The sequence below is a fragment of the Alosa alosa genome, chromosome 11, assembly GCF_017589495.1.
Source record: "Alosa alosa isolate M-15738 ecotype Scorff River chromosome 11, AALO_Geno_1.1, whole genome shotgun sequence".
NCBI lineage: Eukaryota > Metazoa > Chordata > Actinopteri > Clupeiformes > Clupeidae > Alosa > Alosa alosa.
Window position 1 is genome coordinate 27078393 of NC_063199.1, and position 13640 is coordinate 27092032.

The 13640-nt window shown below is 42.4% G+C and overlaps 1 protein-coding gene across 1 annotated transcript in view; it reads right to left on the reverse strand.

Annotated features, from left to right (window-relative positions):
• LOC125302820 (cytosolic carboxypeptidase 4) overlaps positions 1-3331 on the reverse strand; it is a 137782-nt gene extending 134451 nt beyond the window's left edge. The window contains exon 1 of the mRNA XM_048256140.1: positions 3018-3331. Coding sequence (XP_048112097.1) covers positions 3018-3096 — 79 coding nt within the window. The 5' untranslated portion in view covers positions 3097-3331. The remainder of the gene's footprint in view (positions 1-3017) is intronic.
• Between the last annotated feature and the right edge of the window lie 10309 nt (positions 3332-13640).

A 13640-nucleotide genomic window follows, 5' to 3' on the forward strand; every position in this document is an offset into this window, starting at 1 on the left:
TGCTCTGAAATGTTGGCTAGGATGTTATTACAGTTGCAGTCTATTCCTGTGCCGCTTCATGTTCATGTGTGCATTTGTGTTGTCAATGATGAAGCAAGCATGTGTTTGGATTCATTGATAAACTAGGTATGTGTTAAGTTTTGCTGACAGTTATATGTAGCCCATGCAGTTTGTTGTCTGAATGTACTGTACAATTGAGATCAATTAAGTTATAAGTACTGGACTGAAGACTTAAAAAGGCATTCATGATATATTAAAAGTATGTGTAAAAGGTTCTAGGTATGTATGTGTGGGTGAGAGGTATCAGACTTGCTTGGGGAGTGTGTTAGCCTATGGGGACAGATGAGCTGATGGATTGGCATGACCCTGAACTTCCATGAAATCTGACATCTCTTCTCCACAGGGACCTGTCAGAGCTACTCTGCTAATCTGAAAACAGAGCAGCTGTTCCAGATATGCTGGAGTAAACATCATCAACCAAACTAAGCATCAGCTGATGGCCTCACAGCCAGCACAACCCAGCAGGGAACCACATGGCAAAAGCAAGGACTGCCTTTCATCAGAGGCATGCTTCATCACTGGGCACATCCAATAGCCCCATGCTTTATCTGCTATTAATAAGAAATGGCTTGACCTCGGAGTTTAGTTACCTAAAACAGTGGTCTGCTATGCTCACAAATGTGCGATGCCTTTCACTTGTGCACTTAAGCCCACTAAAGCCCTTCAGATGCACGAGATGGAGAGTTGAATATTTAAATGCCACAGTGGGTTCAAAATAACCCTGCAGTCAGAACTCATGAGAGAGGCTCCCGTTGATCAGATTGACTGCAGAGGAGATGGATATGGACATGGACATTCGTCCCACGAAAGGTCAGGGTCAGAGGAACTCAGATAGTGGCATTGGCAACGCAATTTTACAAATGTCTGTGCCTCGTCTCCCCCTAATGGTGCTTTGTGTCCATGTGTATGTGTCACAGACTGTTGTCCCTATTTTGGGGATGTGACAGTGAATGCTCTAGTCTACAGCAACAATGCCGGCCATCATTGTAGGCTGCGAAGACAGATTTCCCATGGGACAATAAAGGCTGTATCAACTCAACTAGGCTACAGTTCTATATCTGTCTCATACTGTTATATTGTTTTGTTATTAGGTAAGGTCCCTAAGGCCGATTTGGAGCTTGGATCTTTCCTTGAAATGTATGCTGAAAAATCAAGTATGTCCTTCTCAGCTTCAGTGAGGTAAACCAACAGTATTACGAAACAATGTGCTATTTGAAAATGTATAAGTGTTATGATTACAGTAATGTCCCGTGGATAAGCCAGATTCTGTATAAATTGCATGGCAGTGTTTTATGCAAATTGCAAAAACAACACAGCCATATATTAACCGCACAAGTCAAGTGTATTAACTGCAGTACCCAATGAATCAGAATAAGATTGTGCTTTCATCAGTAAGAAGAATGAAAGAAGAAAATATAATCCCATGTATAGCACGCCCCCTTGTATTAACCTCATAGCTGAAGACATTTTTTCATCGTATAATTTTTTGTTAGGAAATGATAGTTAGGTCATCTGAATGATAGTAAAATCATTATCATTAACATGGCCGATGTCTTTGTCACTTATGGCCTGGAGGCGTGATGCAGGAAAATGCTCTTACTCCAGATATGTTCTGGCCCTACCCCCACCCCAAAGACAGGTGGACAGGGGCAAGGTGACTCCCCACATTTCCACTGTAATCCACAAAGACAGACGTGTTAAATTATAACCCACAACTGTGCTTTACAGTCTGCCAGGAAAGCTCTCTCTCTCACACACACACACACACACACACACACGCACGCTGGGGCAAAGCCTCTCTCTCTCACTCCTTCCAGAATAAACACATAGAGATACAGTACATACAGACATGCACACACATACACTATGGCCTCTCTCCCTCTTTCACGGACTGTGTTCAGTGATTTTATAACTATGTTATACAACTGTGTCTGGTCCATAAATGCCTAAACCAGTACTTCCACACAACTTGTTACTTTCACTCTCTATCTCCCTCTCTTTTTCTCTCTCAGGATTGCTTCCTACTTCTTGCCCTCAGTGACATATTTCATTGGTGATTCTTGTCACACTTTCTCCTGTCTCTGTGCATCACAGGGTCCTGGACTATATTTGGCAGGGCACACACATGCCCACGATCACATCACTGACAGTTTAACAGCTCCTAAACGTAATAAAACTCTGGATGGAAGATGTGCCAACGCAATGAATGACGATGGGCTTTTTTGAGGGGAAAGAAAAAGAAATTTGAGATTAAAAGGTCAAAGGAACCAAAAGCAACAGCATTTTGAAGATCAAAGACAGAGGACATGAAAGTTACAGACCTTCTTGTCTCCATGGAATGAAAGACAATCTGTCGTGTAAGTGAAAACTGTATTGGACCCAGCCGATCTCTTAATAGTAACACAACATGATAGGCTTGTTACGCAATATATCGGAATAACTCTCAACTGTAGAAGTGATGCCAAAGGCAGCTGGAGACTACAGTTTCCATCTCCTAGTCCAAATTTCAAAGAGCTGTCACTCCTCCCATTTCTGGAATAACTAAGAATGTAAAGTGCCTTAATCTCCCAGCTAACCCACACTCACTCCTATCTTCACGGCCCCAGCAGCATGAGGAAGCATACCACTAAGTAGTTAATTGCTTTTCACTTGCTTAGCATGACAGTGGTAAAAAAAAAATAATAAATCACCAAGCAAACCTTTCCTATCATCCATGCAAAGATATGGGGTAAATATGTAGTCAGTTCAATAGGAAATAACACTGTAAAGACACCAGAGGAGACAGTGCATGTCTAGAAGGTGTGAGGCACCTTAACAGCCACAAAATGCACTCAGCCAGTGCCGTGCATGTGCGGGATGAGACCTCTGCATTCTCTCGTTACCGCGCAGGGCTTCTGCCAAGAGGAGAGATTTCAGGCGTGCATTCAATTCATAGCAGAGCTGCACATGAGACTTACCACCGCAACCGTAGCGATTCCCCAGGTCCTTCAGGGTGCCATTCCAGGTGAAGTTACTGCATCGCCTGTAATTGAACATCTTTTGTCTGTGTGTCACTTTGTAGCACAGCTAAAGAAGGAACTTTTTTTTTTCTCTCTCTCTCTTCAGAAAAAAAGACAGAGGTGGATTTGCGTGGTGCCTCTTCCCCTGCGATTCCACTCGTAGAGGAGTGATGATAAGCCAGTTTTGGGCTCTGAATGAGGGAGGAGGGGTGGCACCTGGTGGGTTTTTGATGAGGCCCCATGTGTGTAAAGTGTCCCCCACTGGAGGCCAGCCCACAGCTCACAGAGACATAGAGAAGCAAGGAGAGCGGAGTTAATCACTCCTGTACTGCCTTGTCATCGGGGCCTTGTTGTGGAAAAACGGCTACTCAGAAGGGGCTAATGGTGTGTGCATGTGTGTGTGTGAGAGAGGGATGTGATGTGTGCGTGCATATGTGTATGCTTGGGTCTCTGTGTGTGTGTGTGTGTGTGTGTGTGTGTGTGTGTGTGTGTGTGTGTCTGTGCAAAGTTCTAAGAAGCTATTCAAAACTACTCACAGTTTATGGGGTCCACTCTAAAATATACCAGTTATAAGAATAGCATGACTTCTGGAGAATCTATCAAATTTACACTACACTACAATACAATACATACATGTATTTACAAGTAATATAATTCTGTGAACTGGTTAAGCTATTTATCACTGGTAAAATGATTATATTTTAATGATGAAGAATGAACATCAACAATGAAGACTGAATATCATACATGTTTCGTGTCATGGAGTTCTTTGCTTCCGCCATTAATTCCACATATCGGGTCACCTCCATGATCCCTTGCATAATTAGGTATAGAACTAATGTATTGACTAGCTATAAAACTTAATAATAAAGTAAGTGCTGGGTTGAATTGTTTTGAGCATCTTCCATTCTTATTAAACTCTAGTGATGTTCACCTCACCAGGCTGTGTATTAAGTTCATAGAAAGGCTGCCTGACAAGAGACTTTTCTGTGCACTTTAACCAAACGCACACAGAAACCTGAGTGCTATGCAGTGGTTTGAAACCATTCCATTCCAGAACCTCAGAGAGACTATTTCCAATGCAACCTCACACTGTGGGGAGAAAATATTAGACATTGACATTTACATTTCATTTAGAAGATGCTTTTATCCAAAGTGACTTACAAAAGTGAGGAATAACATGCAGATGAGACCTTAAGTAACAATTAACACTACAATGATAAAGGATGAGAGTGAAGAGGTTTTAAGTACTGGTCAAAGTTTTGAAGGAGAAAGTGGTAGAAGCAGTAGATAGAGGGAAAAAAGTGAAGTCTATGGTAAGTGCAAGTTAGATGTGTTGGGTTGTTAGGTGTGTTTGGAGAGGAGACACTCTCGGATGTTGAAGATAGAAAAGCTCATGAAGACCCAACTTTCCTGAGATTTTAGGAAATATTTATTTCATCAACCAGGAAAATAAATGGTGTTTACAAACGGAAGTTCGGGAGGAGCGTGACGGAATTTGCCACGCCTCCTTATTCAATCAGTCAGGTTATTTATTCGCAGTCTACCTGCCGAAGTTGCAGCATCGGTGTTACTCCGCTGGCAACCCACCACCTCCCCTTACGCCTCCCGTCTTCCATAGTCAAAAAATAAGGGGATGTATGGCGGAATCCTGCCCGACTCCTGCCTGCGCAGTCGACTCCGGCACGATTCCGCGAAGCCCTGCAGGACCATGGCCAGAGACCTCACCAAACATGCTCTTCTATTATGCTTTTATGTATTATGCTTTTATGTCTTTATGCAAATTCAGGAATGTGAACTAGTGAAACCATGTTATGGTCATGCTCAACAGTCATGACATGATATAAAATTTGTTACATTCCCAGTCTTCACAGTGGAATGGTTTATCAATGGGCCATATCAGTAAGTCATTGGGGGTTATTTTAGCTACCAGGAGGCTGAGGAGACAAAGACATAACTCATTGTCTCGGGGCGCTCGTTACTGCCAGACGTGGCTGCCAAGGCCTACCATTGATGTTTTACTGGCCATAGCGCTCCGAATGCCATGGCCTACAGGAGTGAGAAGACACAGACGGTTCCTGCCCTGCAGCCGGCCCAGTCTGAGTGAGGAAGAGCGAGGACTGCGGCATGTGTGTGTGCGTGAAGAGAGGTGCGTGTCGGAGAGAGACATCCAGTGCTCCAGATTTACGGCCGCATGGCTGTCTCTCAAACCTTTAATTAACACTTTACATCCCACGCATGGCTCTGGCCTGCCGGTGGCAATGACTGCCATGGAAAAGAATCCCTCTGGCCACCGTGCGAGCTTTCCACCATCCATGTGTTTCTGTTCCTGAGATGTGGGACGTGGGCCAACTAGGTGACATGTACCTGGCCAGAGGAAAATATTGCTTTATTTTCTTTGTCTCACTGAAATAAATATGCTCTTTGAGAGATCATAACTGGGGCAGTCGTAGCCTACTGGTTGGGGCTTCGGGCTTGTAACCGGTTCGATCCCCAACCAGTAGGAACGGCTGAAGTGCCCTTGAGAAAGGCACCTAACCCCTCACTGCTCCCCGAGCACCGCTGTAGGAAGGCAGCTCACTGCTCCTGGTTAGTGTGTGCTTCACCTCACTTTGTGTTCACTGTGTGCTCTGTGTGTTCACTAATTCATGGATAAATGCAGAGACCAAATTCCTTGTATACGCAAGTACTGTATACTTGAGAAACCTGATTAACATTTACATCATCCCTGTGCTTCTAATGTATCCCTTTTAAATAAGAGACAGAAGAAAAGATCAAGTCAAGTCAAGGAAAAAGGGGTATTTCACTCTTTTCTTTGTCTCAAAGAAATAAATCAGCTCTGTGAAAGATTATTGAATTCTGACCTGTTTCTCCAAAACCCCTTTAAGGATAAATAAAAAGCAAACGAATAGATCAAGAAGAAAGAAAAGTGCTCTAGATCTAAAACTGAACTTAAATTGGACTTGAGCTGAGGCAAGAATAGGGCTGTTTGATCCATGTCTGCATTACCGTTCTTTTCATTCATCAAAAAGATTTTTCAACAGGCGATGTGACTTCAGGTCAAAATCCAATGAATGCCAATACCAGCCACCAAAACAACACTTCATTACCAAACTAAAAATAACACCACAACACTGTGGACAGGAATACCCCCTGCTGACACACAAAATAATTCCATTTGAAGTACAGAAAGAGAGACAGCACAAGAATACAGTCAGATGGAATGGATATTGTTGCACGCAGCGGCCGAGTGATGTTTCACGATTTTTCAAATTATCACTGCCTCCTCAGCTGGTAGCATCACTATGCTGATGATCACCATGGTACTCTTTGGCCAGTCGAATGACCAGGCCTCCTCAGCTCATTAGCATCACTATACTGATGAGTGACAACATTGTCATGTGTACCACATTTGGGAGCTGTTGTCGTTCCATGCCACCCTGAACAGGAAAGGAGAGGACAGCGATCGTCTTGAGCAAGCATACTTGCCACCCTGGCAAACGATAAACCTGGAATGATGTCAATGCAGATCCCCATCTCAAGTTGCTTCCCACACATAGCAAGGATTAGACATCTTTCATTGCTTTTCTTTGGATGTTTTGCCAGTTGGCAGTCGGCACTAGAACACTGAGACATGCATAAACATTAATCATAAGGTTGTAACACTTTACATCGGGATTCAGTTAATGAATGTAATATCCAACACCATAGCTAATATTAGTAAACTATTAGATGCAGCTTTTAATATGGCTAACAATTTGTTAAATGTTAATAGCTTATTTAATGAACAAAACAAGGGGTTATGTTACAGTGCAATTTATTAACTCATATTAACTTTAGTATTACATATTATGGCTTGTATCTGGACTTATACTTATGGTTTTGTGATATTCAGAACTTCATGTAGATTTCGATATGTTAGGGTAAGCTGAGGGAACCACAATGTAACCCATTAGAAATTGGAATTATCCTTGTTTTGGGGAAAAAAGCAACTAGAGGATTCTTTGATAAAAGCAACATCTGAACTACAAAAGCATAAAAACAAATAATTTCTAACCTTGTCAGTGGCTGCATTGCCAATTCATATTATTCAATCTCCTATTCAAACGTTTTTCATGTATGGTTTCATGGAAGGAAGGGAGCCCAAACCTTAAAATGGTAGTGCAAGTTTTGCAGTATAGCCTATGCTATCTATGTGGATAAACTTACTTCTGTAATACTATCCGGTGTAAACACAGTGGCACTGTCTAATTCTCTGTCTAAGGGCCTGTCCACACGGAGACGCTTTTTAGGTTAAACGCAGAGGTTTTGCTTCATCTTGGCGTCCAAACGAATCCTGTAAACGCACTGCCCGAAACCGCACTTTTCTGAAACCTGGTCCCAGAGTGGAGAAATCTGAAACCGTAGCCCGTTTGAGTTCATTTAGACAGCGAAACCGCACATCCTGCTTGCGTATCGATGATGTCTAATTCTCTGTCTAAGAGTAAGAGGGAAAACACTGTCTAATAGGTGACATCAAAATCTTTAATTCACTTCTACAAGTCATTAGACTCATTAGACATTTTCAAGTTCAAGTGCATACCAATGTACCTATGCACATCTACAAGTCATTAAAACTGACATTTTCCTGAACTAACATAAAAGTTGCTGAGCCTTTCACTTTCTCATACAAGTGAGTTACACACTTAGGTGCAAAACATTCTTAGCTGTGGCCTGTTGGCACCTCTTTTTAAGTACAAGTAAGTATAAGTATATATACTCTTTTGATCCCGTGAGGGAAATTTGGTCTCTGCATTTATCCCAATCCGTGAATTAGTGAAACAGGCACAGCACACAGTAAGGTGAAGCACACACTAATCCCGGCGCAGTGAGCTGCCTGCATCAACAGCGGCGCTCAGGGAGCAGTGAGGGGTTAGGTGCCTTGCTCAAGGGCACTTCAGCCGTGCCTACTGGTCGGGGTTCGAACCGGCAACCCTCCGGTTACAGGTCCGAAGTGCTAACCAGTAGGCCACAGCTGCCCTGATTTTTAAATCCAGGGGACCAGTGGAAACTGTCAGCATGTCTAACTAATGTGGCCTGTCAGAACCTTTGCAGAACCTCTGCTCAACTCTTATTAGTTAACCTGTAGTAGATGTCCAACACTCAAATAAACGCTAACTAGTAAACTCTTGGAAACTCTAACACAAATTGTTTGGATCTCCAACTCTTGCAAGTTGACATTTATATCCATTGCTAACTCTAACAGTAATTGTTTGAATCTCTAACATCTTGAAAGCTGACACGACTTTTACAAGACTAACACTAATTGCTTGAACTCATGCGAGCTGACAAGACCTTTATATACATTGAGCTTAAACAACTAGCTACCAAACTAACAGGGTGCTCTAAGATTTTCTGTGCCCAACTTAACTCAGTGTGTCAAATCACCCTTGTGCCTTCATCTATTACCTATTCCAACTCCTATTTTAGTTGGGGGGGGGCTAGGGTCAGTCTCTGGGTGTGTACTGGGTTGGACGGTCGCTCTGTGAAGATGCTTTTTTTTCCATGGGCAAAGGGAAATTACTAGGGTGGGGGTGGCAGCACCAGCCCCAGTAAGCCTGTCAATCAGCATATGTTTGTAACGTGAGCAAGCGTCTAACAGAGGGCTTTGCATGCTGTGCATAGCTAGAATAGCATTTTCCATGAGGCACGGAGAGGAGAGTAGAGGGCAGTGAAACCTGACCTAGAGGGGAGTGGATGAGATGGAGCCTTGGGTACAACCACCCTACACACACACACACCCACACACACACACACACACACACACACACACACACACACACACACACACACACACACACACACACACACACACACACACACACACACACACACACACACACACACACACACACACACACACACACACACACACACACACACACACACATACACACACACACACACATACACACACACACACACACACACACACACACACACACACACACACACACACACACACACACACGGGGTCCTGGGAGGGGTCCTGAAATGATATAGGTGTTCATCTTTTCTCCAGCTCCTTGATCAAAGCTCCTTGATCAAAGGAAGTTAAACAGCTGCTCTGCAAGGCAGGAAGCTTTATACCCTGATGGGACCCCTGATGCTGTCCATGCTCTCTCTCTCTTTCTCTTCTCTCTCTCTCTCTCTCTTTATCATACGCACACACATACACACACTCTTGCTTGCACACACACACACACACACACACACACACACACACACACACACACACACATGCACACACACACACACACACACACACACACACACACACACACACACACACACACACACACACACACACACACACACACACACACACACACACACACACACAGCCTGAGGTCTGGTGCTCCTTGGCTAAAAAAAAAAAAACTTTTAAAAAAAAAAACTCTATGACAATCTGCTTTTCAATGCCCTCTAGTGATCACAGATGATACTCAAACACTCCATTTCAGTAAGCAGTAAATCATCAATTTCAGGCAGATCTGTCAGTATACATGGATGCACATATGACAAGAATGTAAACTATATCTTTCAAGTGGCATTTACTGGCAGAAAGGTATGGTCTAAAAAAAGAATAAATGGTGAATTACTATCTCAACCTGGTTCGCACACTGCCAGATAAGAGGCCTGTGTAAGGCATTAATGAACACAGAACACTTCAGAAAGAACCAATCGGTGTCACACATGAGTATTTTAATAAGATATTTCTGTATACATACAGCATGTAAACTAAGATGTCGCCAATTCGTCGTCACTGACGTCTAACATGCATCAACACATTCCAATGTTGTTTCTATGGAATTTCTAATCACAAAGGTGTTTCTTTTGAGATGGAAAATAAAGTTAAGAAATAAAGTTGGGTGTCACTTGCTGTCCATCAGCACAGAAAGGCTCATAAATCCAGGGATCTGGAGAAGCGATTAGCTGTACTGGGGCTCGAGTTTCAGACTTGCTGTCATCGAGCCCAAGCTCTTATATTATCTGCTGCCGGACCAGATAGCACCTCTCTCTCTCTCTCTCTCTCTCTCTCTCTCTCTCTCTCTCTCTCTATTTGCTTATGCTTAGACTCAACAACTTATTAGACTCAACTTTAGACTTACTCATACACACACACACACACACACACAAATATACAGACAGACACACACACACACACACACACACACACACACACACACACACACACACACACACACACACACACAAATATACAGACACACACACACACACACACAGACCATGTGAAGCACCGCTGATCATCAGACAGGGGATTTGCACTACACTAAACGCTGGGGGGGAAAAGGACAAAACACACACACACAGCTGACTTCGGTCACCAATTCCTCCACACATCACACATCACTCCGGCAGCCTATTAACAAGACTGAAGACGCCAGATAAACCAGCACACCCTAACAATGACCTCATGTTTGTATGTCTTAATGTGTGTATTTTACATCTTATCTTATTGTATTTCTACAATCTGGCACCACAGCTGCATCACAATTAACACCCTGTGTTCAAACATGTTTTTTACAGTACTACTAGAAGCCCGGTAGGAGTGCCAGAATGAGGAGAGCCTGTGCTTGACAGCTATTTTGTGTAAACAAGTTAGGCTGAATAAAATACATCCAGGGACCTCCTCTGCTTAGAGTTTCTTTCTTCAAATAGTTATTCTTGGAGGAATGGCACTTCATCCGTATAAAACTGAAAAAAGAGTGGAAAGACCAAATCATGTACAGTATAGTATAAAGGGATATTTACAAACAGCAGATTATATTCGAGATTTAGCAACGGTATAGTCAAGGGCTGGCCTTTTTACCATGCCAGTGTATTGACCTTGAACTTTGACTCTCTCCCTCTCTCTCTCTCTCTCTCCCTCTCTCTCTAATGAGCAGACTCAATATGCAGAACACACAACAGAGAACAAATTTGTTTTTCACAAATGACCCACAGTCCACCAGTGACGTTGTTTAGAGTTCCGGTGCCTGTGATCCCGGTGATGACACTGACTGATGAGTCAGCCAGAGACTAGAGTCAGCGTCTGGCCTGAGGCAGCCAGTCCCCAGCTGTGAGGGAGCCTCAAACTATAAAATGAGGTCTGTATTTTTACGCCATGCAAATCTTGTGCTGTGTACGGTTTCATCCCAGGCTTGTTTTGTCTTCTTACACCAAAACAGTAAGCTTCTGGGTTCTGAGTGGAAAAAATAAGTCTTCATTCCGAAAGTTTCTGTGTAAGCTTGATGTAATGAGAGAAAGAAATCAAATGAATCCAGCAGGACTTTATTGAATATGTGTAAATGCTTTTATCTCCCAGACGTAGCCTACTACATTCTGAAATCATACGGCAATAGTTTAGACGCCATTCATTAATATTCTGTTGCTGAAGCACAGTGATGTTTTACAGAAACTCTACTTTTCCATTCTGGAAACTCATATCCACAAATCGATATTATCGATGAAAAGATGGAATGTCTTGAGATTCATCATCCCCTAACCACACTGTCTGACTGTCTATCAGCAGTCCTTCAAGACGGTAAACATGGTAAACATTCCCCTTATAGTGCAAATACCATTAACAGCTGTTCAAAGCTCAGAGAATATCCATGGGTTTATTTTAATAATCCATCTGGTGCCACATCACAGTGTGTTCTCAACACATTATTCAGTTTCACTGACAGCAATCAGACGTCTAAATATGGGGCTTGCAAAAGCACAAGCAGTTCAGCTGACCAACCATTTGCTTCTCTGCCATCAAGCAACATGACCAAACTCAGCATCAAAAAAAGGCCTTGACACAAGCGTCTAAGCTCAAATGTGTAGGAGCAATGACCTGAGAGACCTTAGTGGTGGCGAAGGGAAATGCTATCTGTCTCAAGGTTCGAGACACTCGAAACTGTCACATACATGTGTTTCTGCAGACACATGGTAATCACTGAGTTCTCCCTGTAGGAAGGGATCTATGTCCTGGCTGGAGTCCATTAGCAAGTACTGTAGGAAGGGATCTATGTCCTGGTCAGCGTGCATTAGCAAGTCCTGTAGGAAGGGATCTACGTCCTGAGAAGGACACAGTGCACTGGCGACTACAGAAGGTGGCTGGGTTACATGCACTGAGCTTGCTTATACTTATAAAGGTGGATCTCAAAAATGTGAGTATTGTGGAAAAGCCCCCCCATTTATTTCAAAAAGTGAATCTTTAGATTCATTAGATAAAATGACATATTTAGAGCCATTCTTGACAATTAAGCTCATGAAAACCAAAAATCACTATCTTAACCCTCTACTGCACGGTGTTGCCATATGGCAACATACCCTTTCTTTTACCATTTCTTTAAATTTGAAAATAAACATGAGCTATGATTGGTCTTAAATTCATGGTAGAATCTGGTGGCAACCAATGATATGCTTTGATTACATCACATGACACTATGCTGCCTTGTACAGGGAATTCAAGCCAAACCGTTGCAACTCTGCCATCAATCATTATGTTAAGCCCACCTAACGACTCTATACACGATTTCATTGGCCTGATTGAGTTTCGATTTCTGGAGCTCACAAGCCAACAGAGAGTTGCTAGAGTTCTTATCTTTTTTTTTTAATCAGTCCCTGGCAGCAAATGTAATTTGCCTGCGCTGGAAATGGAACCATATTTGCTCATGCCTAGATTTCTAGGCTAGGGGTAAGTTCTTATCTTTTTTTAATCATTGTCACATTGTTTTGATAGGATTATTACCTTTTTATTCAATAAAATAGGTATGTTGCCATATGGCAACATTGACAAATGTGGACTGAAAGTAATGGAACCATATTTGCTCATGCTAATGCAAAAAGCAGGAACAGAGTAGCTTTGTTTGAATGAGACATTTAGATGTATAGGTGGACTGATATAGTTGGATGGTTGTTGTATTTTGCTCATTTATTTATGTTTTTTGTTTATTTTTATAAAGTTTAATAGTAAAATATACACTTATTTTGTTTAGAAAATTAACACAGCAGTATTCTATGGCAAGGCTAAGAGGACGGCTGAAATCTATCTGGTTCTATTTGGGTCCCAATCTACTTCCTCTGCATTAAGATAACATATGGAATGTTAAAACGGAAGTCTTGTGGGGCCAATTATGATGCTGATAATGGAACTCTCTTGAAAGGGTCTATACCTTCCCATTGGGATCAGCGACGAGGAGATTGAGAGGCAGACAGAATTAGGCCTAGTTGAGTCAGAGGACGAAGAGACAGAATGCTGAATATACCGGAATAGAACAAGATACATTCTTGTTCTATTCCGGTATATTCAGCATTCAGGTTACATGTTATTTGTGTGGTGTTAAGTTAATTTTGGGAAGAGTGTAAGGTAGGTCAACAATTTGAGGTTGTTGTCATTCCAAAATCTGTATGGTTAACAAAAAAACACATACACAAGTCATTGTGCAGTCCCCATTCAGACAAACAGACACACACACACACACACACACACACACACACATACACACGCACATGTTCTACCATTCTATGCTTGATAGGAGCTGTATC